The sequence below is a fragment of the Nematostella vectensis genome, chromosome 12 (genome assembly GCF_932526225.1).
Source record: "Nematostella vectensis chromosome 12, jaNemVect1.1, whole genome shotgun sequence".
Classification (NCBI taxonomy): Eukaryota; Metazoa; Cnidaria; class Anthozoa; order Actiniaria; family Edwardsiidae; genus Nematostella; species Nematostella vectensis.
The window spans coordinates 10,646,202-10,669,553 of NC_064045.1; the positions used below are offsets into that span (position 1 = coordinate 10,646,202).

Here is a 23,352-nt window from a genome sequence, read left to right on the forward strand (position 1 = left end):
CGGCAACTGCAAGGTGGTAAATTAAAATACCGGCCGTGAAATGCTCTCTGATTCAATTGATCCGTTTCCCTCAAAACCTAACGTGAAATCTCCACGTTTCTCGCTCTAGCGAGTGCTGATCATGTCTTTTTTGTCTTATCAAGTTATACAAACTTATTCCGAGCGAGTGCTGATCATGTGTTCTTTGTCTTATTAAGTCAACCGAACTTATTCCGAGCGAATGCTGATCATATTTTCTTTGTCTTATCAAGTCAACCAAACTTATTCCGAGCGAGTGCTGATCATGTGTTCTTTGTCTTATCAAGTCAACCGAACTTATTCCGAGCGAATGCTGATCATATTTTCTTTGTCTTATCAAGTCAACCAAACTTATTCCGAGCGAGTGCTGATCATGTGTTCTTTGTCTTATTAAGTCAACCGAACTTATTCCGAGCGAATGCTGATCATATTTTCTTTGTCTTATCAAGTCAACCAAACTTATTCCGAGCGAGTGATGGTCATGTGTTCTTTGTCTTATCAAGTCAACCGAACTTATTCCGAGCGAGTGATGGTCATGTGTTCTTTGTCTTATCAAGTCAACCGAACTTATTCCGAGCGAATGCTGATCATGTGTTCTTTGTCTTATTAAGTCAACCGAACTTATTCCGAGCGAATGCTGATCATATTTTCTTTGTCTTATCAAGTCAACCAAACTTATTCCGAGCGAGTGCTGATCATGTGTTCTTTGTCTTATTAAGTCAACCGAACTTATTCCGAGCGAGTGATGGTCATGTGTTCTTTGTCTTATCAAGTCAACCGAACTTATTCCGAGCGAGTGCTGAACATGCCTTCTTTGTTTTATCAAGTCAACCGAACTTATTCCGAACGAGTGTTGATCATGTGTTCTTTGTCTTCAGGTGTTGTCCGTGGTCGCACAACAGATTCACACCATCCAGAAAGCCATCGCTGAACACAAGAAGAAATTCATCTTTGAAGGCACTGAGCTAGTGCTCAATCCAACATGCACGATGTTCATTACAATGAACCCTGGCTACGCCGGACGTCAGGAGCTTCCAGATAACCTCAAGGTAATATTCCCGGTCCATAATCCAAGCTGCAGGGCAAAACTGGTAGTAATACATTGGTAATATATCTGGTCCATAATCTAAGTTGCAGGCTTATACTGGTAGTAATACATTGGTTATATACCCGGTCCATAATCTAAGTTGCAGACTCATACTGGTTGGGTAATATATCTGGTCCATAATCTGAGCTTTCTGTACTATTACCGTCATATATTGAGAAGGCTTCAAACCTTACTTGTGGTCGTGCTATATTTTTAGTGTGTTTTAGGCTCTCTCCGTTATATTGACCTGTGGTATACCCTAGAATCATAACCTTTGCTAACCTTTGAATCTGACTGTTTCGTGTTTTCTCCAGGTTCTTTTCCGTACGGTTGCCATGATGGTACCGGATTACGCGCTCATCAGTGAGATCTCACTCTATTCAATGGGTTTTCTCAACGCTAGAAGGTAATATGAATTTCAAGATTTACGACGGCGAAGCGTCGAAGACGTCGGACACACTCTATATTTTTCTGCGCGCTTAAAGAAAAGACACGGGAAGCGCGCGCTGATATTTGGTTTACGCCGTCGACGGCCCTCCGCCGTCGTAAATCGTAAAGTTCAGAATGTCACTAATAGTATGGTACTGTGGAATGTTTCCATGATTGAAATAGCTCAGTGGTACGGGCCTCGTCAGCTGTAAAAATCTATCTTTCTCAAGTTAACTTAAGCCGTACAAATACTAGACATTTTTGTAAACCTTTTACGACGAGTGTTTGGGGCGCGCGGTGTTTCGTTTTCTAGTGCGCGTGGAACATTTCATCACAGGCAAGAGTCACACGTCACTCGTAATGCGGTAATTTTTTTTATCAGATCAGCGTAAAGGATCGCGTTTCTATTTGCTCTTGATCAGGGAGTATTGCAATCATCTTCTACACCACTTTACGTTTTTGTCAAAGAAGACTTCGAATGCAATAGTTTTTTTGGGGTTGATCGTAATTCGAAAAAAAAAACGTTAAATACAATCATTGTACTTTTTTCACGTCGATTTCTTTGGTGGTTCGTAATTAAATGTAATCGACGCCATCAGATGCATTTTAATCGACCGTTATTAAATGAGATTGCCCTTGTTTCGTGTTGTTTCATGTTTTCAGATTTGCACAAAGGATCGGCTTGTTTCACGTTTCATATTTGCTGTGTTTACCTGTTTTGTGTAATTGTTTCATCTTTCACATTTCTTGTGTTTTATGTTTGCTGTGTTTTTTTGTTTTTGGTGGTGGTGTTGGTGTTTTGTCTCATGTCTCGTTTCATGTTGGCTGTGTTTCGCATGAATTATGTTTCGCGTTTCTTGGATAACATGGTCTTGTGTTTCACGTTTCCTATGTGTTTCGCATGTTCTAAGTTTCACGTTTCCTATGTGTTTCGCATGATTTAAGTTTCACGTTTCCTATGGGTTTTGCATTTGCTAAATTTCACGTTTCCTATGTGTTTTGCATGTTTCACGTTTCCTATGTGTTTTGCATGTTTCAAGTTTCACGTTTCCTATGTCTTTAGCATGTTTTAAGTTTCACGTTACCTATGTGTTTTGCATGTTTCACGTTTTCTATGTGTTTTTCATGTTTCAAGTTTCACGTTTCCTATGTCTTTACCATGTTTTAAGTTTCACGTTCCCTATGTGGTTTGTTTGTTTTTAGTTTCACGTTTCCTGTGTGTTTCACATGATTCAAGTTTCACGTTTCCTGTGTTTCAGTCTTGCGCAGAAGATCGTCGCCACGTACACCTTGTGCTCTGAGCAGCTCTCCTCACAGTCTCATTACGATTACGGCATGCGAGCCGTCAAGTCAGTGCTGACTGCTGCAGGTAACAAGTAACACAGATAAGACCAGGGGTAATCTGCCTATAGTCTTTTTTAAACGTAACATCAGTTAACGAGTTGTTAGTCGTTAGACCCGGGGGCAACCTGACCTATAGCCTTTTTCAAAGTAACATCAGTTAAGGAGTCGTTACTCGTTAGACCAGGGGACAACCTGCCTATAGTCTTTTTAGAGAGAGCGTTTGCTCATTTTGTGGCAAATACATCATATCTGACACAAAGCGAGTATTAAAAACATAAGGCGCTCGTTTCTAGAAACTCCAGAAAACGGGTTCGTAAACTTCTTTTTTTAGGAGTTTTGAGGAGTTTGGCTGTCTGTGTAGTAGAGCGTGACGTGTGGTCATCAAAACAAATTTGAAAGAATATGGTGAGGTAGAGCGTGACGCGTGACCACCAAGACAAATTTGAAAGAATATGGTAGAGCGTGACGCGTGACTACCAAGACAATCTTGAAAGAATATGGTAGAGCGTGACGCGTGACCACAAATTTGAAAAAAAAGTGAACCAATGAGCATACAAAATTTGCAGTGTGGCTGACAAGGCCTAATGACTAGTCTTCCGGTTGAGATGCACGTTAAAGCATAATTGATTCTGTAAGGTTTAGCTTAGTTTTTTTACGTGTTTTTTTACGTGTTTTCTTTGTAGGTAATCTCAAGTTGCGTTACCCTGATGACGATGAGGCGGAGCTTATGTTACGAGCTGTGCTAGAGGTCAACCTGGCCAAGTTCCTGTCACAGGTAAGCGAGGAATTCTCCGCCAGGAGTTCTCCACCAATTTCCCATAGACCACTTTTCCTCCCCGATAGTTATTTTTATCTCTGTTCTTGCCATTCCTCTTGGACCACTACATAACAGACCACTAAATATTTGTTGGGAATTACTCTGTTTAGGATGTCCCCCTGTTTGAGGGGATTATCTCTGATCTCTTCCCCGGTACCAAATGGCCGAATCCTGATTACGGCGTCCTGATGGACTCTCTGCGAGAGAATTGCTCAAGACGAAATTTGCAGGCGACAGACTGGTATATGAAGAAGATCATCCAGGTAAAGGACAATCCGGGCGTTACGAGCATTTTTCTACTTTCCAGCCCCTCCCGTGATTTTTATTTTTCTCTATGATTTTTTTACGGATTAAACAGCAAAGATATCTAGCCAAAATCATAGCTTTATCTCTAACTTTAAAGTTGTAAACTGTAAAAAAAAAAACTGTAGATAGGACGATGTAAATGGATTTTTAGACTATTTTCTATAAGACTATTTAGACTATTTTCTATAAGACTGTTTTGTAACGAGGGCTATGTTAACCATTTGCTTCTGTGTGTTCATTCTAGGTGTACGAGATGATGATCGTGCGTCACGGCTTCATGATCGTCGGCGACCCTCTTGGGGGAAAGACAATGGCATTTAAGGTGCGTTACTCCCTTGAATAAGGCCCGTGTGTGTGTGACTTGTGTGGATTGCACCCACATTCTGAGCTAGCTACGAGTGATTTGCGAACACACATCATTTGGCCAAATTGTTGTATGGCCTCCGTCAAATTAGCCCACCTTCCAAAGATTTGCGTGAGGAGATTGTTTTGATAGAGATGTCTAACATTTTATGTTATGCAGAATCACAAGTTTCACGTTTGTGTATCAGGTTCTGTCTGAAGCCATGACCGACCTTAACAAAGCAGGATATCCATTCCAAAAGGTGAGCAGCACGTGACTCTAACAACCAGCCCTGATTGGTTAAAAAAACATTACACGTGACCGTCACATCCAGATTTTCGTGCTCACGGAAATGATTTGATCAAATCCAGAATAAAAGGACGCATGAAAGTGGCAATTGCACTGTTGAAGAGTCATTTCAGAATTTGTAGTACACTTTAATTATACTTTGACTTGGAACAAATTCACCTTTCTCTTTATAAAACGTTATACCGAAATTACAGCACGTTGACACCCCAAAATTAAGACATGAAAATCATCTTTTATCGGCCACCGAATGCTATTGTTATTCATGAGAACACTTAGCGGCTCCTGCCCTAAAAGGAATTCTAATAGTACAGTAGTAGTCTCTTGAGTATTCATACAATTTATGATCTATTGACAGAGCAAAAAAATGACATGAAAATTTCCAATTCTCAATATATAAGCTCAAGATTTTGATCAGATTTTTGATCAGAGCCCGACTTCTCCCTAAAAACGAGGAGAATTCATACTTTGAACATTTGAAAATTGCACTTCAAGCCTCATATCTCGAAGTTGAACCATTAGAAAAAAAAATACTTTTTGATATGTTGGTTCACATAACATAAGGATCCTCGATGCAAACATTCAAGCTTACCGAAGTTAACCAGACCTTATTTTGGGAAAACTTGCTATTTTTTTTTTGCTATGTCTGATCTATAAGTAATGTATTTTTTGACAACTATTAATTTACCCTGTAGAAAAATACTCAAGATGACTACGCTAGCGCCCATCAAATTGTTAACTAAAGCGCACCTCTGCTATTTGCTTGTAGGTCATTTACAAGATCATTAACCCCAAGTCAATCACCATGGGCCAGCTGTACGGGTGCTTCGACCCAGTCTCCCATGAGTGGTCGGATGGCGTCCTCGCTAACTCGTTCCGTGATTTTGCCTCCTCTACCACCGAGGATCGCAAGTGGCTGATCTTTGATGGGCCCGTGGACGCCGTCTGGATCGAGAACATGAACACTGTACTCGATGACAATAAAAAGGTAATGGGGGATCAAGAAAATACTTCCTCCACTTGTATTAGGTATCATATGATTAATGACAGCGGAGGTAAGACATGCACAGTTTCACTGCAATCTCCTTTTTCGTTTAGCGCGTGAATGAATCTGATGACATGCGCGTTGATTGTTATATAATCTTAATCATCCTTTTGTTCATCAAATTCATGATCATAACCGTTATCACCAATGTCTTCATCAAGATAATGATAACACCATCATCATTAAAATCATTTTGATCACTATCATAAGTTACGATCTTTATGATTTTCAATTTCATCATCTTAAACCTATGGCAATTAGGTTCATCGAAATCATCACCTTGATCACAATCGCCATCATTATGATTATCATCATCATAGTTAGCATAATCTAATTAGTAAGTTCATGATGATCTTCATGTTCAACATCGTCATCGATTTTCGTCATCATCATTATCTTCACCATCGTCATCTTACTCATCACCATCATCATCATCTCAATAATAATAATAATAATAATAATAATAATAATCTTTATTGCCTTAGATAAATCAACATGTCTAAGTTTACAAAATGTAGGAGAAACCGATTATATATATATATATATATATATATCATATTCATCCTCGTTGTCGTCGTCGTCATCATAATTTTACTCACCACCATTATCGTACTCATCACCATCATCATTATCTCATCATCATCATCATCATCATCATCCTCGTTGTCGTCGTCATCGTCATAATAATTATCATCATCTTACTCACCATTATTATCGTACTCATCATCATCATAATCATCTCACTCATCATCATCATCATCTTAATCATATTTATAATCATCATCATATCATCTTACTCATCATCATCATTATCATCATCATTTTACTCACCACCATCATCTCAAATGTGTTTCCCTATTACAGCTGTGCCTGATGAGCGGTGAGATCATTCAGATGAGCAACAAGCAGAGTTTGATCTTTGAGCCTGCCGACCTTGAGCAGGCCTCCCCGGCAACTGTCAGTCGATGCGGCATGATTTACATGGAACCTTATCAGGTACACGATGCGACATGATTTACACGTAACTTCAGGACTGCTAATAACAGGCGCATACACAGTGGGGTGGTGGCAAAAGTGGGTCATTTCTTATTAAGGAATCTTCAAGTCTATGCTTTTTCCATATGATACCTATGACTGCGCACCCCCCCCCCCCCCCCCCCCACACACACACACACACTCCCTCATGGTGGCAAAAGAGGGTCAGTTCTTATTAAGGAATCTTCAAGTACTGTGCTTTTTCCATATGATACCTATGACTGCGCACCCCCCCCCCCCCCCCCCCGCTCTCTTGGCGGCAAAAGTGGGTCATTTCTTACTAAGGAATCTTTAAGTACTGTGGTTTTTTCATATGATACCTATGACTGCGCACCCCCCCCCCCCCCCCCACACACACACACACACTCCCTCATGGTGGCAAAAGTGGGTCATTTCTTATTAAGGAATCTTTAAGTACTGTGTTTATTCCATATGATACCTATGACTGCGCACCCCCCCCCCCCCCCCCCCCCGCTCTCTTGGCGGCAAAAGTGGGTCATTTCTTACTAAGGAATCTTCAAGTACTGTGTTTTTTCCATATGATACCTATGACTGCGCACCCCCCCCCCCCCCCCCCCCGCTCTCTTGGCGGCAAAAGTGGGTCATTTCTTACTAAGGAATCTTTAAGTACTGTGCTTTTTCCATATGATACCTATGACTGCGCACCCCCGCTCGGCCAATCCTGGTAACACGCCTGTATAACTCTGCTTTTTCATCTATCAGCTTGGCTGGAAACCATTAATGGAGTCATACCTAAACACCTTACCCGAAAGTCTCAGCAAAGAACACAGAGAGACCGTCAGACTGCTGTTCGACTGGCTGATGGAGCCGTGCTTAAGTAAGTCAACGCTCATCTGATTAACATCACACGATTTTCCCGCTGAAACCACAGGTATACCATAACTCCCCCACATACGTTTAGACGCACGTGATTTGCTTTTAGATGCAAAGGTATCTAGGGTTTTCACAGCAAACTTACACGTTGTAGGAAAAGCAAATACTATTTTTATTGCAGTTTCATGCGTAGCCAATATGCTACTTGGACTAAGAAATTGCATGAGTTTTGAGTTGCCAAATGAACAAGGAAATTGTCAACAAAAATAAAATCTTTCATTGAAAATAAACTCTATGCCTAGTGCACACTAGCAACATAACAACATAACGACATGGGCGCGCGCACTATGTTTAGCCCGACATAACGACATGGGCGCGCGCACTATGTTTAGCCCGACATAACGACATGGGCGCGCGCACTATGTTTAGCCCGACATAACGACATGGGCGCGCGCACTATGTTTAGCCCGACATAACGACATGGGCGCGCGCACTATGTTTAGCCCGACATAACGACATGGGCGCGCGCACTATGTTTAGCCCGACATAACGACATGGGCGCGCGCACTATCTTTAGCCCGACATAACGTCATGGGCGCGCGCACTATGTTCAGCCCGACATAACGACATGGGCGCGCGCACTATGTTTAGCCCGACATAACGACATGGGCGCGCGCACTATGTTTAGCCCGACATGACTTGATGGGCGCGCGCACTATGTTTAGCCCGACATAACGACATGGGCGCGCGCACTATGTTTAGCCCGACATGACTTCATGGGCGCGCGCACTATGTTTAGCCCGACATGACGTCATGGGCGCGCGCACTATGTTTAGCCCGACATAACGACATGGGCGCGCGCACTATGTTTAGCCCGACATAACGACATGGGCGCGCGCACTATTTGAGCCCGACATAACGACATGGGCGCGCGCACTATGTTTAGCCCGACATGACGTCATGGGCGCTCACTATGTTTAGCCCGACATAACGACATGGGCGCGCGCACTATGTTTAGCCCGACATAACGACATGGACATAACGTCATGGGCGCGCGCACTATGTTTAGCCCGACATAACGACATGGACATAACGACATAAAAGAAAAAACATGTTTTTTCTCTTATGTCCATGTCGTCATGTCGAAGATAAGAGTGCGCGCGCCCATGTCGTTATGTCGATATGTCGCTAGTGTGCACTAGGCATAACTGACAAAGAGCGATTAAGGCTGATTTATATAAGCGTAGCATAAGTCGCTTTATATTGTCGTTATTTTGTCGCTAAAATCCGGAGCGATGTTATTTCTTAGTGAAAGCACAGGTAGCCCAAGCTCTGTCAATGAGTATTTTAAGCGATTTACAGCGCATTTGGGGCCGTTTTAACGCTGTTCGTTGAGATTGAGAATTCCCTCTATCACTCTCACTATATAAAGAACTTTTTTCTATAGTGGAAGTGAGAGAGGGATTTCTAACTTTCACCGAACAGTGCTAAAACATAAAAAGCATAAAGCATAAAGTTCTCTCTAATATATAGATTTAAGCATTGCCTAAAAGCGGAGCTCCAAACGACCAATTCTTTGCTTATTTCCGCTTAATAATTTTAAAAATATCACGTGAACATCTCACTGCACCCCACTTGAAACATACATCACACCTACCGAGTTTTGTTGTCACATGATGTTTCTTTAATGAAATATTTTATTTCATATTTCAGTATTTTATTTTTTATTTGATGACGTCAGCATATTTTTGCTTCTAGTGACGTCGTTGATGACGTCACAATCACGTGACTATATTGGTGCACCCCCGTTGATACCTTCATGACACATACCATGTTTGGTTGTGAAACAATGTTTCTTTCAAGAGATATGAATGTTTTTTGCTTTTAATCAGGTTTTTTGCTTTGAGTGACGTTATTGATGACGTTACACAACACGTGACCATGTTGTTGCATCCCCCTTAACACCTACATGACACCTGCCAAATTTGGTTGTCATACGATGCTTTTAAGGGACGGGCGGACGGACTTCGCGTCACGAAAACTCGATTCGATGGGTTACCAATATTTGTTACCATATTTGTCTGATATATCACACTTTTTCTACTGTCAATGAGCCGGTCGGTTCTAATTACTCATTGACAGAGCTCAGGCTACCTGTGGTGAAAGTTTCTTTTCATATGTTGACAATGCGTGACAAGCATTGATCCGCATTGACGTTGCCATGGCACCGCTTTGAGTGTTGTGACGTGTGTTGGTTGTGTTACCGCGAGTCTAAAATTTCAGCTTTGAAGTCGTCGCACGTTTTGTGATGAGCAAATCGGTTTTTAACCGGTTTTATATTGTTTGGTATGGGCTTTGGGAGGATTAGTAAACATTATGTGATAAGTAAATCTAATCCAACCCATTGTTTATGTGTGTATATTATTATTTATGAAATGTAATTCTCATACAAAGTATAGGCTTGTTTGCCGTCGCTACAAAATCCTTGTTTCCATTCGCATGATTAACCCTTAAAAACTTTCTTTTGAAAAGCTTTTTTGGGGGATTGTGATGAATTGTAACTTTTTTTCCCTTAGCTTTGTTAATAAGCTAATTAGCTTATTTGAATGTGTGGAATATGGCTTTGTTTTTAAATTGATAGATTCTATCAAAAAGCAGTGAATTTTTTCCTTGCTTGTGGTTTTTTAAAGTTTCCTTTTGTTCCGTCTGCTTTCGCATATTTTTTCAGTTAGTCCCGGAATGCTTGTGAACTACACTGAAAGTAGTATAATCAATTCGCTGTTAAAAATCGAAATCATAAGGACTTCACTGTGATCCTTCGCATTTTTGTCATTTGATTACCTTTTTTGAGTTTTTTAAGTTGAGAAAACCTTAGAACGTTGATTGATTTCAATCCCCCGTATCTTAGTGTCTAGTATTATTTTTCCGCTGGGACCCGTGGATTCCCTCAGGCCATCAATCCCTGTTTATTTTCAGCCAAAACAATAAGAAACCTATCCTTCCGTCTTTGTTTTATTTTAAGTCTTCTCAATTCTTGTTTAGCCTAATCTTTATCCGTTTTAATACTATTATCGTGACGTTCCTTTGCTAGTTGTATTTCACAGTCCTGTCAACTCGACTTGAGTGGGCTATCGAATTCTGTTATCATTGCGTGACTGGCATATGCTGTAATAAATTCCGTTTAGCAATATCCATTTGAATTCATTTAAGCGACACGTCCACACTCCGTTTCCGTCTAAGAAACAAATATATAATTTTCGTTCTGCGCACTTTTGAATTCCTCTCCGATTTTCTCCAAGGTGTCAAATTGTCAAGTCATGCATTTAGTGATAATTCACGGCTATATTCTCAGCGGTACGGGTTCAAATGTGTACACTGCTAACGCCGCTAAGACATGGAAGAGACACGGTCATTCGGTAACTATCGTCTGCCAAGATCCAAACGCCGGCAATTTACCGTTCGTTGATGAGTTCTACAAAGGCACCGACTCTATCCCTTCTACCCCTCCCGAGGCGGGCAAGATCCGTGTGTGTGTCCCAGACATCTACGGACTACTCCTTGTGTACAGCTACGATGAATACCCTGGGTATCGCGTAAAGACCCTCAAAGACTGCAGCATAGCGGAAATCGAAGCGAACATCGAGGGCACAGTTAATGGGCTGCGTAGAGTGGTCGAACAAGGTGTCGATTTGATCCTCACCAATCATATCTTGCTATCGCCTGTGATTGCAAGTCGAGCGACCCAAGGTCTTGATGTGCCGTACGTTTGCAAGCTTCACGGAAGCGCTATTATATTCTCGGTGAAACCTCGACTCGAAGAGCTCAGGCCGTATGTTCTAGAAGGGCTGAGAAATTGTAAGAGAGTCATCGCAGGTACCCACGCCGTGCGGAATAGCGCTTGCGATGTGTTAAAAGGGGACATCGAGGCGGAGGGAATCTTGAAGAAGATTGTCATTATTCCACCGGGACTTGACCCTAACGTCTTCGAAATCGGCGAAGATTTCGACAAGCGACAGAAAGCCTTCCTAGAAAATGTACAAAGTTTCATCAATCGCAAGCCGAACGGGCGCAAAGCGGAGGGGATCACACATCCTCCTCACACCTCAGACAACTTTCACGATCTTCTTTTAGAGGTAACGTTCTCATACAATCAAAGAGCAATAGATGCAGATCTCATCAGAAGATGGAAGCCGCTAAAGAAAAGTGATTTTATTATCTGCTACTTCGGGAATTTTCTCGACACAAAAGGCGTCGGGGAGCTACTGACGGCGTTCCCCAGGATTCTAGACAAGGTTCCCGAAGCAAGACTTGTGCTTGTGGGATTTGGTCGCTACCGAGAGCATTTGGAAGGCATGCTGAAAGCGCTGAAAGATGGAGATCTTGAAGCGTTCAAGGTAGGACTATCGCTTATTTTATACCATTATAGAACTTACCATAAGAACGTAAATAACAATTTTAGAGGATGGTTTCTAGATAATCAATGTCTCGCAATATCTATCGTATGGTTATGAACATCTCATTTGAAGGGTAATGCCGATTAATAAGTTCTTATTAAAAGAGAACATAGATTAAGAAATGAAAGAGAAACTAAAGTAAGTTTGTGTAACGAAGATAAGCCCAGGCGAATTTAGATGTTTGTTGCACCTTCCTTCGCCGCTGTCATGTGAATAGTCCATTTTGACTGTATAGTTGAAACGCATTTTCCTGTTTTAAGTGTCGCGCGCAAAACTCGTGTCAGTAGTTTTCTTCCTGTTTTTCTGAGAATTCTTCTGAACGTATTGAAACGCTTTCATTTATCTTCCAGGCTTATGGCAGCGCTGGAAAGTTCCTAGACTTCCCGGAAAACCTTCAAGACTATTTCCGCCAATTGAAACCGGACGAGCAGGACCGCGTGACCATTACCGGGTTCCAAGAACACAACCAACTCAAAGACCTCTTGCCTCTAGCAAGCATCTCCGTACTGGGCGCCAAAGCTGCGGAAGCATTTGGAATGGTCACAATCGAAGCGATGGCTGCAGGGGTCTTGCCACTTTGCCATGACCACTCCGGTCTTTCCGAAGTCCTTGAGGTGGTCCGACAAGTCACCCCTGACCTCGAGGCCATGATGAGGCTGCCCGTGCGCCCTGGGGGAGCTAAAGGGACAGCGGACGGCGCATGTCTGATAGAGCAACTGCCCGAGAAGGTCGAGGCCGCAAGAAAGTTCTTGTACCCACATGGTTTGGAGAAGAGCGACACAAGAGACCGCATATCTGCCCAGCTTAGGGATATTGCAGTTTCTAACTTTTCGTGGGATTTTATTTGTGATCAGATTCTAGCCCTGAAAAATCTACCTGATCTATAACTATAAAATAGGCATTTCAAACTAAGAATGTTAAAAAAATATCATTGTTTATACAGTATAGATTTCAGCAAGAAAATCAGATATGCTGTAATTTCATTCTAAAATTTAGCCAATAGCTAGATTTCCCCCTTTGCTTAATTAAGTGGTTCAGAGCATCGGTTTTAAGGGTGCCGTCGGTTTTTGCTGTGTGTTTTTTTCTTTATCGGCAAAATTGCTATTCCTTTAAAACAGCTATTCAGTTTGACTTCAGTAGAAACTGCCTATATCTGCCGGCACACCTTCCCAAAATGCATTTATTATCACAAAAAAGTTCACAATAATTCACTTTTATATTTTGTGACGGAATATGAGTGTAATGTGTTATTTCATGATTGCCCGACAGAATGTGCATTATGGTAGGAGTGTAACACTCCCTTTAAACTACTCATATTAGTTCAATCAAATGTTATTGTATTAAAAATTATATCTTTATCGTAAGGTTTTATTTTTGCACATAGAAGCTAGAGATATTTTACTTTGATCACTGCTTCAAAACCCACAACCGATCCCTTTTCTTAGGTGTTATTTGGCCTTACCCGAAGTATTTTAATAATAATTTATATTTTTACATTAAATGTAATATGATGAGATCGTTCTTACAATAAACATGTGAATATTCAATCCGCTGTGTATTTTATTCATCCTTGTGTAGAGACACGTTTAACCTTGTCTCGAACTTTTTCTTTAAAAACCTCTGTCAGTTACTCATTTAATATTTGAAAGGCACTTAATATGTTAAAATCTCGAAATAAGGATCTAACAACAAAGTTCAATTCTTTATTTGCCAAATTCAATCGAAAAGATCGCATTGGCTTTCCCAAATCAGCCGCTTTAAATGGATGCCTTTTCACTCTTGGTACTTTCATATGATGACAAAATGGCGGCTGACAGCCACCTTAAAACACACCCGATAAGAACAAACGGTACTGGTCTGTTCAGAACTCAAACAATAACAAAAAGCAGATGATAACAAAAAGCAGATGAAATAAGTAAGAATGGCTTCAATAACGTTTCATTCCTCCCCTTTCTGTCAACCACTACCACCTCCCCTCCTGATGCTACGACTCGCTTTCCCTCCCCCTTAAAGACGCATTGTCACCAGTTTACTTCCGGAGGTCCGACGGAAACCTCAACCGTTAAAAGACAAAAGAATCTATTAGAATCTGAGATATTTAACAGGCCATCCCCTCTAAATTATCAATCACATCCTCAAAGAAACTTCCAATAGACACATTGCTTTCAGTATTTTGAAATATTTTTAGCGTTTTCCGTTAAAAATCATCGGAGATTGTTACATTATCGACCGGAAGTAAACTGGTGACAATGCGGCTTTAAATCTCGAACTTTTCTTATCTCCACGTGCAGATTTTATCCGCCATGATTGCAAGTTTTTCCTGACGTCATCCGACATGCATCTGGTTACGTGCTTCCAGCGACTGTACTCCTGTCTCATGGACGAGATTCGCGCCCAGGACCACGCGGAGGGCGCAGACCGCATGTCGTCACAGCAGGTGAAAAAAAGTTTTTTGTATCTTTTTTGTTGAGCTGAAAAATATGCAACAGGTTTCTGTCATTTGTTTGTTTAAATATGCTATGTTGAGCACCTATTGTCAATCTCTTGCGTTATCAATAATAGGTAAGTTGACTTTAACTTGCTCATATCAATATTCATTAGCATTGGCATTTATTGGCGCTCACACGGATTATTGCAAACATTACTAGCAACATTTGTTGGGATGTACAAAGTTGAATTGTCGCTCACGTTGATTATCCTGAACATTCATAGCAACATTCAGGTCCGTACCCAGGATTTTTCTTGGGGAGAGGGGGGGGGGGGGGGGGGGGGCGAAATCCGAAAAAGTGGACCTAATTTTTCCAGAGATGTGTGTGTGTGTGTGTGTGTGGGGGGGGGGGGGGGGGGGGGGGGGTAGTGAGTTCTCTGATAAAAATCTGACCATCCCCGAAAAAAACAAAAAGGGTTTTCTTATGCCTTTGCAGTATTTCCACGGGACGTTTATCGTCGGATTTGATATATACATTATATTATATACATATCAGAGTGATCTAGCTTATTCTTTACAGTTTTGTCTATAAATAGACAAAAAACCCAAAGTGGACTTTGGGTCGTTGTAAGGGGGGGTGCGTTCGCACCCCCTGCACCCCCCTGGGTACGGGCCTGACATTCCCTAGCACCCAAAGTTGTTTTGTCGCTCACCCTGTAAATAACGAACATGTAGATGACAACATTCCCTTACATTAACAAAAGTTGTATGATCGTATAACCTGCAGATCACGAACTGGTTAATGGGCCTGTATATCTTCTCCATGGTTTGGTCCATCGGAGGCACGCTGAATGGAGACAGTCGTAAGAAGTTCGACGCGTTCTTTAGACTATTGATCAGTGGCACCGACAAGGACCACCCCAAACCCAAGGAGATCAAGATGTCGAAGGTGCGTTCAAAGGAAAAGTGTTTCCCTGAAGGGCGGGTGGTGTTGATGTGGGATAGGCGGTGCTAGAAGTGCTTGGCTTGCAGAGGAGGGAATGGTCAGTATTACCAAGACCAAAATTACCCCAAACCCGAGAGAAAGGTTTTACCCTGAAGGGTGTGTTAGCGGAGGTGATAAAGGTTTTGTGTCGGGAAAAGGGTGTTGATGTGGGATAGACCTCGAAATTTTTGGTGGGCGCGATACAGAAACATTTTAACATTTTTGGGGGGCACAGCCACGGCCCTGCTGGGAATTTCCTTATATATTTATAAATATTGGGGGAGGGCATGCGCCCCCAGTGCCCCACCCTCTTCTACGGCCCTGAAGGTGTATGCCAGATAGATAGTTAAAGTTTTATGAAAAAAATTGCGTAACAGCCCGTAGGCTGAATTAAGCATTTACAAAACAATTTACACTAGATACTACATTAAAACTATAATAAATATATAATTATAACTATATACAATAATAACTATAAAATACAAAAATTTAATATATAAATATATACAAATATATAAATATATTCGACACCGTCAAGGATAATCACCACAGGTACAGGGGAAAGCTGAAAATTGTGAAAAGATGTTTTTTATGTGTGCGAGAGGGAAGTTGGTACGAGTGTTGGTGTAGGGTAGATGTTGTTAGATGTTAATAGTGCTTAGGAACGAGAGATCATTACTACCAGACAGAGAGGGAGATCTTGATGATAAAGCTGTTACGCTTCTTTGATGTGTACGTGAGAGAAGGTGGTACGGGTGTTGGTGTAGGGTAGACGTTAGTTGAGATAATTAGTGCTTAGGAAAGAGAGATCTTAATGAAGAGACAGAGGGAGATCTTGATGATAAAGGTGTTACGCTTTTTTTATGTGTGCGTGAGAGAAGGTGGAGCGGGTGTTGGTGTAGGGTAGATGTTGACGCTTTCTTGATTGGGTACGTGGTGACTAGAGAAACGCGATGGAGTACCTGACTTGTGCGCTGTTGTGTTTGCATCATTTTTGTACCGGAAGTAGAACTATTTTGTTTGTCCGCCCGCAGCAAAACGTGTTTCCAGATCGTGGTACCGTGTACGATTACTACTTCGTGAAGCAGGCTAGCGGATCATGGGGCAACTGGATAGAGCTGACGCACAAGGGAAAAAGCGTCATTCCTAAAACGGCTAAGGTATGCTGTTAGTCCCAGGACTAGGGAATTAGTTACATAGACATAGCAGTAGAAATAACGCCATCACCCAAATGGCAAAGGTGTATTGTATGGCCCACGACTTGGATAATAGACACCGCAGTTGAACTATCCGACAGGGGGAATCGCGTCATTCCAAAGACGGCAAGGGAATGCTATTAGTCCCGGGACTAGGGTATTAGATACTGCTGTAGAACTAGCGTCATCCCCATTTTAAAGGTATTTATTTATTTATTTTGGCCTTTTTTTTTTGGTTGCCTCATAGAGCCATTTGATCATTTAATGTTACTCTCATCCAGGCGAGCGAGTTGACGATCGAGACGGATGACACGGCACGTCAGATTTTCTTCCTGGAAACCTTCCTGACTCACGAGGTACCCATGTTGTTCGTTGGACCCACAGGGACAGGAAAATCCGCCATCACCAACAGCTACCTAGTCAAGTTACCCAAGGAAAAGTGAGTTAACATTCTGCTAAGGATATACGGTTTCTTATATAATAGAGCCATGTAAGGAAATCGTTCAGACCATTGAACGTCCTTATTGACGAGGTGGGTTACAATAAACGGAATATGTTCTGAGCTTTCTTTTGATATCGAGATTACTTACTTAAGGTGGGTTGGAATTTACAGCAAATGTATTGAGCTTAATTTGGATGACAAAATTGTTTATTTACAGAAAATGCATTCAGCTTAATTTTGATAGCGAGGTCCTCATAATGTCGGTTAGAATCTACCGAAAAGCATTGAGCTCTTTAAATATCGAATTGTTCTTATAATGTCGGTTAGAATGTACAGAAAATGTGTCCAGCTTAATTTTATGAGTTTTTTTTTTCTTTTTTATCTTAAGATGTATTTATTATACGCTGTAAAAGCTCAACGCATTTGACACATTTTTGATTGATTTTATTCGTATTTAGATATCTACCGGTGAATATCAACTTCTCCGCGCGCACGAGTGCCGGTCAGACCCAAGATATCATTATGGGAAAACTAGACAGGTAAAACTCTTACTGTTAGCATTTCACAATGTGCTTTCTGGTATGTACCGATGGGTTTTTTAGTGCTTTCGAGTATGTACCGATATGTTTACGAGCATGTCCCGATGTACATACGAGAATGTAGCCATGTGTTTACGAGCATGCCCCGATCTACGTACGCGAATGTACTGATGTGTTTACGAGCATGTCCCGATGTACTTACGCGAATGTACCGATGTGTTTACGAGCATGTCCCGATGTTCTTACGAGAATGTAGCGATGTGTTTACGATCATGTCCCGATGTACTTAAGATAATGTACCGATGTGTTTACGAGCATGTCCCGATGTACTTACGAGAATGTACCGATGTGTTTACGAGCATATCCCGATTGCAGGCGTCGTAAGGGTGTTTATGGACCTCCTCCTGGCAAGAAGTGCGTCATGTTTGTTGATGACCTTAACATGCCCGCCAAGGAGAAGTATGGTGCGCAGCCTCCCATCGAACTACTACGCCAGGTGACAAGACACCGAACATTTGTTCTTTTGCTCCGACGAAGTGCTAACTACTCTGTCTTCAGACGCGTAAAGGCTGATTCAGGCATCACGTTTTAGTCGTATGCGACCTGCCTACGACATGTAGTAATAGGACGAGACCTATACTATTATGTCTTATATCCCAGAATCATATACTGCCACTTCCGTAGCCGAACGTCGACGGAGTCGATTTACACTTTACGGCTCGAGTTGTAGAGATGGCGCCGTCTAGTCGTATACGACTAAATCGTGCTGTCTAACATGCCATATCAATCTGGATGTGTGGATTTATTTCCCTCATTCTACTGAGCAGTAGTCATTCTGCAGCTTTTCTTGTCACACCGGTATATTCAGGCTTACCAATAAGACAGAAAGGGATTATTTTCATTGAAAGAATTATTTTTTTTCGCCGCTCTCGGGTGTGATTTCTGTGTTTATTTTGGCGTAAGCTTCTCATCCAAAAAGTCACGTGATATCTTAGTTCGTGTCGCCTATCTTTGTCTACGCTGTGTAATCACTACCTGATTGGTTGTTTATTATTCAGCTTCTTGATCACGGCCACTGGTATGACCCTAAGGACACGTCGAAGCTGGAGCTACTGGATCTGGTGAGTGAACCCCGCCTTTGCTTTTGTTTTCATTCAATATATAGACAAATGTGTACATAGTTATCGTAATAGCCATCTAAAAACAACGCTTATACCCAATAGAAACAGAGATATTTCAAAAGCTTCTCTTTATTTGCCGATGGGAATATAACCTTTCATACACTTGGTATTTTACTCTTTAACCAATCCCCTGCGTATATTTTTAGCTGTTCGTGTCGGCCATGGGACCCCCCGGTGGGGGTAGGAATGACATCACTGGTCGCTTCGTGCGGCATGCTAATGTCATCTCCATTGACTCATTTGACGACAACACGATGAACAAGATCTTCACATCTATCGCTGACTGGCACTTTGCCAAGGGATTCGACGCCACTTTCCAAAGACTTGGCAAGGTAAAGCTATTTTAAAAGTACCCTTGCCAGCCACACCTTGGTTATTGTTTTTATTTAATATAATAACCATCCGAAAACAAAGTTTGATACTTTATTTGTCAAATTTAATAAAAAATATCGCATTGGCTTCCCCAAATCCACCGATGGAAATGGATTCTTTTTCACACTTGATACTTTTCCATGATGACAAAATGAGGCAGAGGCTCTTCCACTTTTTTGTTTGGCGCGCGCACAGGTGTGGGGAGTACTCTGGCATTAGTATGTTGATTTACGTGGTGAAGGGAGTACTCTGACATTAGTATGTTGATCTACGTGGTGTAGGGAGTACTCTGGCATTAGTATGTTGATCTACGTGGTGTAGGGAGTACTCTGACATTAGTATGTTGATCTACGTGGTGTCGTGAGTACTCTGGCATTAGTATGTTGATCTACGTGGTGTAGGGAGTACTCTGGCATTAGTATGATGATCTACGTGGTGAAGGGAGTACTCTGGCATTAGTATGTTGATCTACGTGGTGTAGGGAGTACTCTGGCATTAGTATGTTGATCTACGTGGTGTAGGGAGTACTCTGACATTAGTATGTTGATCTACGTGGTGTTGTGAGTACTCTGACATTAGTATGTTGATCTACGTGGTGTAGGGAGTACTCTGGCATTAGTATGTTGATCTACGTGGTGTAGGGAGTACTCTGGCATTAGTATGTTGATCTACGTGGTGTAGGGAGTACTCTGACATTAGTATGTTGATCTACGTGGTGTAGGGAGTACTCTGGCATTAGTATGTTGATCTACGTGGTGAAGGGAGTACTCTGACATTAGTATGTTGATCTACGTGGTGTAGGGAGTACTCTGGCATTAGTATGTTGATCTACGTGGTGTAGGGAGTACTCTGGCATTAGTATGTTGATCTACGTGGTGTAGGGAGTACTCTGACATTAGTATGTTGATCTACGTGGTGTGGGGAGTACTCTGGCATTAGTATGTTGATTTACGTGGTGAAGGGAGTACTCTGACATTAGTATGTTGATCTACGTGGTGTAGGGAGTACTCTGGCATTAGTATGTTGATCTACGTGGTGTAGGGAGTACTCTGACATTAGTATGTTGATCTACGTGGTGTTGTGAGTACTCTGACATTAGTATGTTGATCTACGTGGTGTGGGGAGTACTCTGGCATTAGTATGTTGATCTACGTGGTGAAGGGAGTACTCTGACATTAGTATGTTGATCTACGTGGTGTAGGGAGTACTCTGGCATTAGTATGTTGATCTACGTGGTGAAGGGAGTACTCTGGCATTAATAGAGAGCTTAAGCAAGTCAACACGAACGGCATAAAAAACGGCGCGCGCTCTGACGAATTGTTGGAAAAACGGCGTTGACGTCCGTGACCGCGCGCGTAGAACGTAAAAATAGGGAAAATGCCGTTCTAGATTTCCTGTCACGGACGTCAACGCCGTTTTTCAGCAATTCGTGAGCGCGCGCGCCGTTTTTGATGCCGTTCGTGTTCACTTGCTTAAGCTCTCTATTATGTTGATCTACGTGGTGTAGTGAGTACTCTGGCATTAGTATGTTGATCTACGTGGTGTAGGGAGTACTCTGACATTAGTATGTTGATCTACGTGGTGTAGAGAGTACTCTGGCATTAGTATGTTGATTTACGTGGTGTAGGGAGTACTCTGGCATTAGTATGTTGATTTACTTGGTGAAAGGAGTACTCTGACATTAGTATGTTGATCTACGTGGTGTAGGGAGTACTCTGACATTAGTATGTTGATCTACGTGGTGAAGGGAGTACTCTGGCATTAGTATGTTGATCTACGTGGTGAAGGGAGTACTCTGGCATTAGTATGTTGATCTACGTGGTATTCTGTGGGTGTAGCAAACATCTTATGTCATCTTATGTAGCTTATGTAGTTTGGTGCAAAATTAAATAGCCATCCACAATTCATTTCCGATACTTGAGTAACAATATTCTAATTTAATTGTCTTGGTTACTTGCTTGAATAAACTGGTGGAAATAAGTGCTTTGTGTGGCTCGATATTGAGCGAACGCGTAGAATGGGGGCAAGCCTGGGCTTCTTTCAATTCTTCTAATGCTTCAAATATTATGTCTCCCAACAGATCGTGGTGATGGCGACGATGCAGGTGTACAAGTCTGCAGTTGACAAGTTCTTGCCAACGCCGAGCAAATCGCACTACGTGTTCAACTTACGTGACTTCGCGCGCGTGATGTTCGGCACGCTGCTCGTTCCTTCTACGCACCTGAACGAGGGCGACAAGCTGATTCGGTTGTGGATACATGAAGTCTACAGGGTCTTCTATGACAGGTAGGTCGCGTGTACTCCGCGACATTCGCGCGCGTCATGTTTGGCATGCTGCTCGTTCCGCACGCAGCGGACTGAGGACAACATGTTGATTCGCTTGTGGAAACTCAAAGACTTACAGGTTTTTACCACACGTCAGTCGCGAAGATTCGCGTGGTTGCGTGGCATTCAGGGGCACGCTCCCTTTACAGGCCTGATCGCGGGCCTAGTGCGCTCGTCGGTCAATAAACTACGTCTACGTCCCTTGGATTCGCGCGAATTCGCGTCAAGTTTTTACCTTTGTATTTGCCACTTAAACGTGCTAATGCGAAGCCGACTCATCTTTCAATAGAATATTAAATATGTGGCGTTAATCTATTGTGTTCTCGTAGGTTAATTGATGACACGGACCGCCAGATGTTTTTTGAGGTTATCAAGGACACAATCAAACAGCAATTCAAGCTGGAGATGGACCGACTTGTCGGACATCTCGTTCCTACTGGACAGAAGCTAAAAGATGAACACATAAGGTGAGCAAGGTTTTTAAAGAGTTGTGACAGGGTGTAAGAAACACATGAGGTGTTAGACTGAGTGATGATTTGACAAAGTGCTGGGGGTCGTTTCTCAAAAGTCCTGATAAACCCGGTCACCTGGTAAGCCCCCGATAAACTTTACGGGATTTTCTCAAAACGCCCCTTATTTTCGGGCCCGGAAAAAATCCCGGTAACTTATGGGAGCTCAAGAGCTCCCGTTTACTTACCAGGAATTACTTTGAATGCGAAAATTGATACCCAAAACGATGTTTTACCTTAATATTTCGAGTTGTATTGAATTTTCATCACTTGAGGAAACCATATCACTGCCCGGAAAGAAGTGGGCCAATCACGGCTAACATCATTTTATGGGATTCCTTACCAGCCAATCAGGTTTCTTTTCTGTCAAATGATTTGACATTTAGCTGTCACCGTGCGCCTAAAAAAATGTAAACAACTTTGCGAAGGTATTCACAATTGGGACGCTACCGCAAGCTTTGAGAAACGCTCTTCCTCGCCCGGAAAAATATCGCGAAAACTCTCCCGGTACCCTAACGGGCCCGGATATTACCGGGAGTTTTGAGAAACGACCCCCTAGACCGACTTGCCCGACAGAGTCACGTGAGTGCGGTGTTCAAGTGTAACAGGGTGAGTAACATATGATGGATGTAAGACTATGAGTGATTAATGCGGAAAAGTATTGGGGCAACTTTCACCGGGCAGAAGCTAAAATTTGATCACATACAAGGATGTAATAAATAGGCTAATGTTGTAATTAATATTTGATGAAATCTGTAAGGTTCATATTAGGTTGAGAAATAAGTGAGATGTGAAATGGGTGTGGGAGCAACCTCGTGGAAATTGAACTGGGTGGGGGAGCGACAGCATGGAACTTGAACTGGGTGTGGGAGTGACCTGGTGGAACTTGAAATGGGTGTGGGAGCGACCTGGTGGAACTTCAACTGGGTGTGGGAGGGACCTCGTGGAACTTGAAATGGGTGTGGGAATGTCTTTGTGGAACTTGAACTGGGTGTGGGAGCGACCTGGTGGAACTTGAACTGGGTGTGGGAGCGACCTGGTGGAACTTGAACTGGGTGTGGGAACGACCTGGTGGAACTTGAACTGGGTGTGGGAGCGACCTGGTGGAACTTGAACTGGGTGTGGGAGCGACCTGGTGGAACTTGAACTGGGTGTGGGAGCGACCTGGTGGAACTTGAACTGGGTGTGGGAGCGACCTGGTGGAACTTGAACTGGGTGTGGGAGCGACCTGGTGGAACTTGAACTGGGTGTGGGAGCGACCTGGTGGAACTTGAAATGGGTGTGGGAGCGACCTGGTGGAACTTGAAGCCCGACTCGCCATGACTCGACATGGGTGATATGTCGGCACTAAATAAAC

The 23,352-nt window shown here is 42.4% G+C and overlaps 2 protein-coding genes across 4 annotated transcripts in view; both read left to right on the top strand.

Moving 5' to 3' along the window:
* The window catches only part of LOC5506104 (dynein axonemal heavy chain 3), a 91,246-nt gene that overhangs the window by 24,487 nt on the left and 43,407 nt on the right, over positions 1 to 23,352 (top strand). For all 3 annotated transcript variants that reach the window (XM_048720051.1, XM_048720053.1, XM_048720052.1), the window contains 20 exons: positions 897 to 1,067; positions 1,420 to 1,511; positions 2,794 to 2,903; positions 3,562 to 3,653; positions 3,806 to 3,958; positions 4,246 to 4,323; positions 4,553 to 4,606; positions 5,420 to 5,638; positions 6,560 to 6,691; positions 7,454 to 7,568; positions 14,310 to 14,455; positions 15,234 to 15,395; positions 16,466 to 16,591; positions 16,909 to 17,066; positions 17,528 to 17,608; positions 17,984 to 18,104; positions 18,667 to 18,729; positions 18,936 to 19,121; positions 21,242 to 21,447; positions 21,816 to 21,953. In XM_048720051.1, coding sequence (XP_048576008.1) covers positions 897 to 1,067; positions 1,420 to 1,511; positions 2,794 to 2,903; positions 3,562 to 3,653; positions 3,806 to 3,958; positions 4,246 to 4,323; positions 4,553 to 4,606; positions 5,420 to 5,638; positions 6,560 to 6,691; positions 7,454 to 7,568; positions 14,310 to 14,455; positions 15,234 to 15,395; positions 16,466 to 16,591; positions 16,909 to 17,066; positions 17,528 to 17,608; positions 17,984 to 18,104; positions 18,667 to 18,729; positions 18,936 to 19,121; positions 21,242 to 21,447; positions 21,816 to 21,953 — 2,603 coding nt within the window. The remainder of the gene's footprint in view (positions 1 to 896; positions 1,068 to 1,419; positions 1,512 to 2,793; positions 2,904 to 3,561; positions 3,654 to 3,805; positions 3,959 to 4,245; positions 4,324 to 4,552; positions 4,607 to 5,419; positions 5,639 to 6,559; positions 6,692 to 7,453; positions 7,569 to 14,309; positions 14,456 to 15,233; positions 15,396 to 16,465; positions 16,592 to 16,908; positions 17,067 to 17,527; positions 17,609 to 17,983; positions 18,105 to 18,666; positions 18,730 to 18,935; positions 19,122 to 21,241; positions 21,448 to 21,815; positions 21,954 to 23,352) is intronic.
* On the top strand, positions 9,411 to 13,565 carry LOC116613958. The gene is made up of 2 exons (XM_032374469.2): positions 9,411 to 11,958; positions 12,369 to 13,565. Exons 1-2 carry the CDS (start codon positions 10,882 to 10,884, stop codon positions 12,903 to 12,905), a joined length of 1,614 nt encoding a protein of 537 aa, XP_032230360.1. The 5' UTR covers positions 9,411 to 10,881; the 3' UTR covers positions 12,906 to 13,565.

What these genes read in the sequence shown, in the direction of transcription:
- LOC116613958 (XM_032374469.2), top strand. Translation starts at nt 10,882, where the DNA reads ATGCATTTAGTGATAATTCACGGCTATATTCTCAGCGGTACGGGTTCA. An exon ending in GAGATCTTGAAGCGTTCAAG is followed by an intron (nt 11,959 to 12,368) that starts GTAGGACTATCG and finishes TTTATCTTCCAG; the next exon opens with GCTTATGGCAGCGCTGGAAA.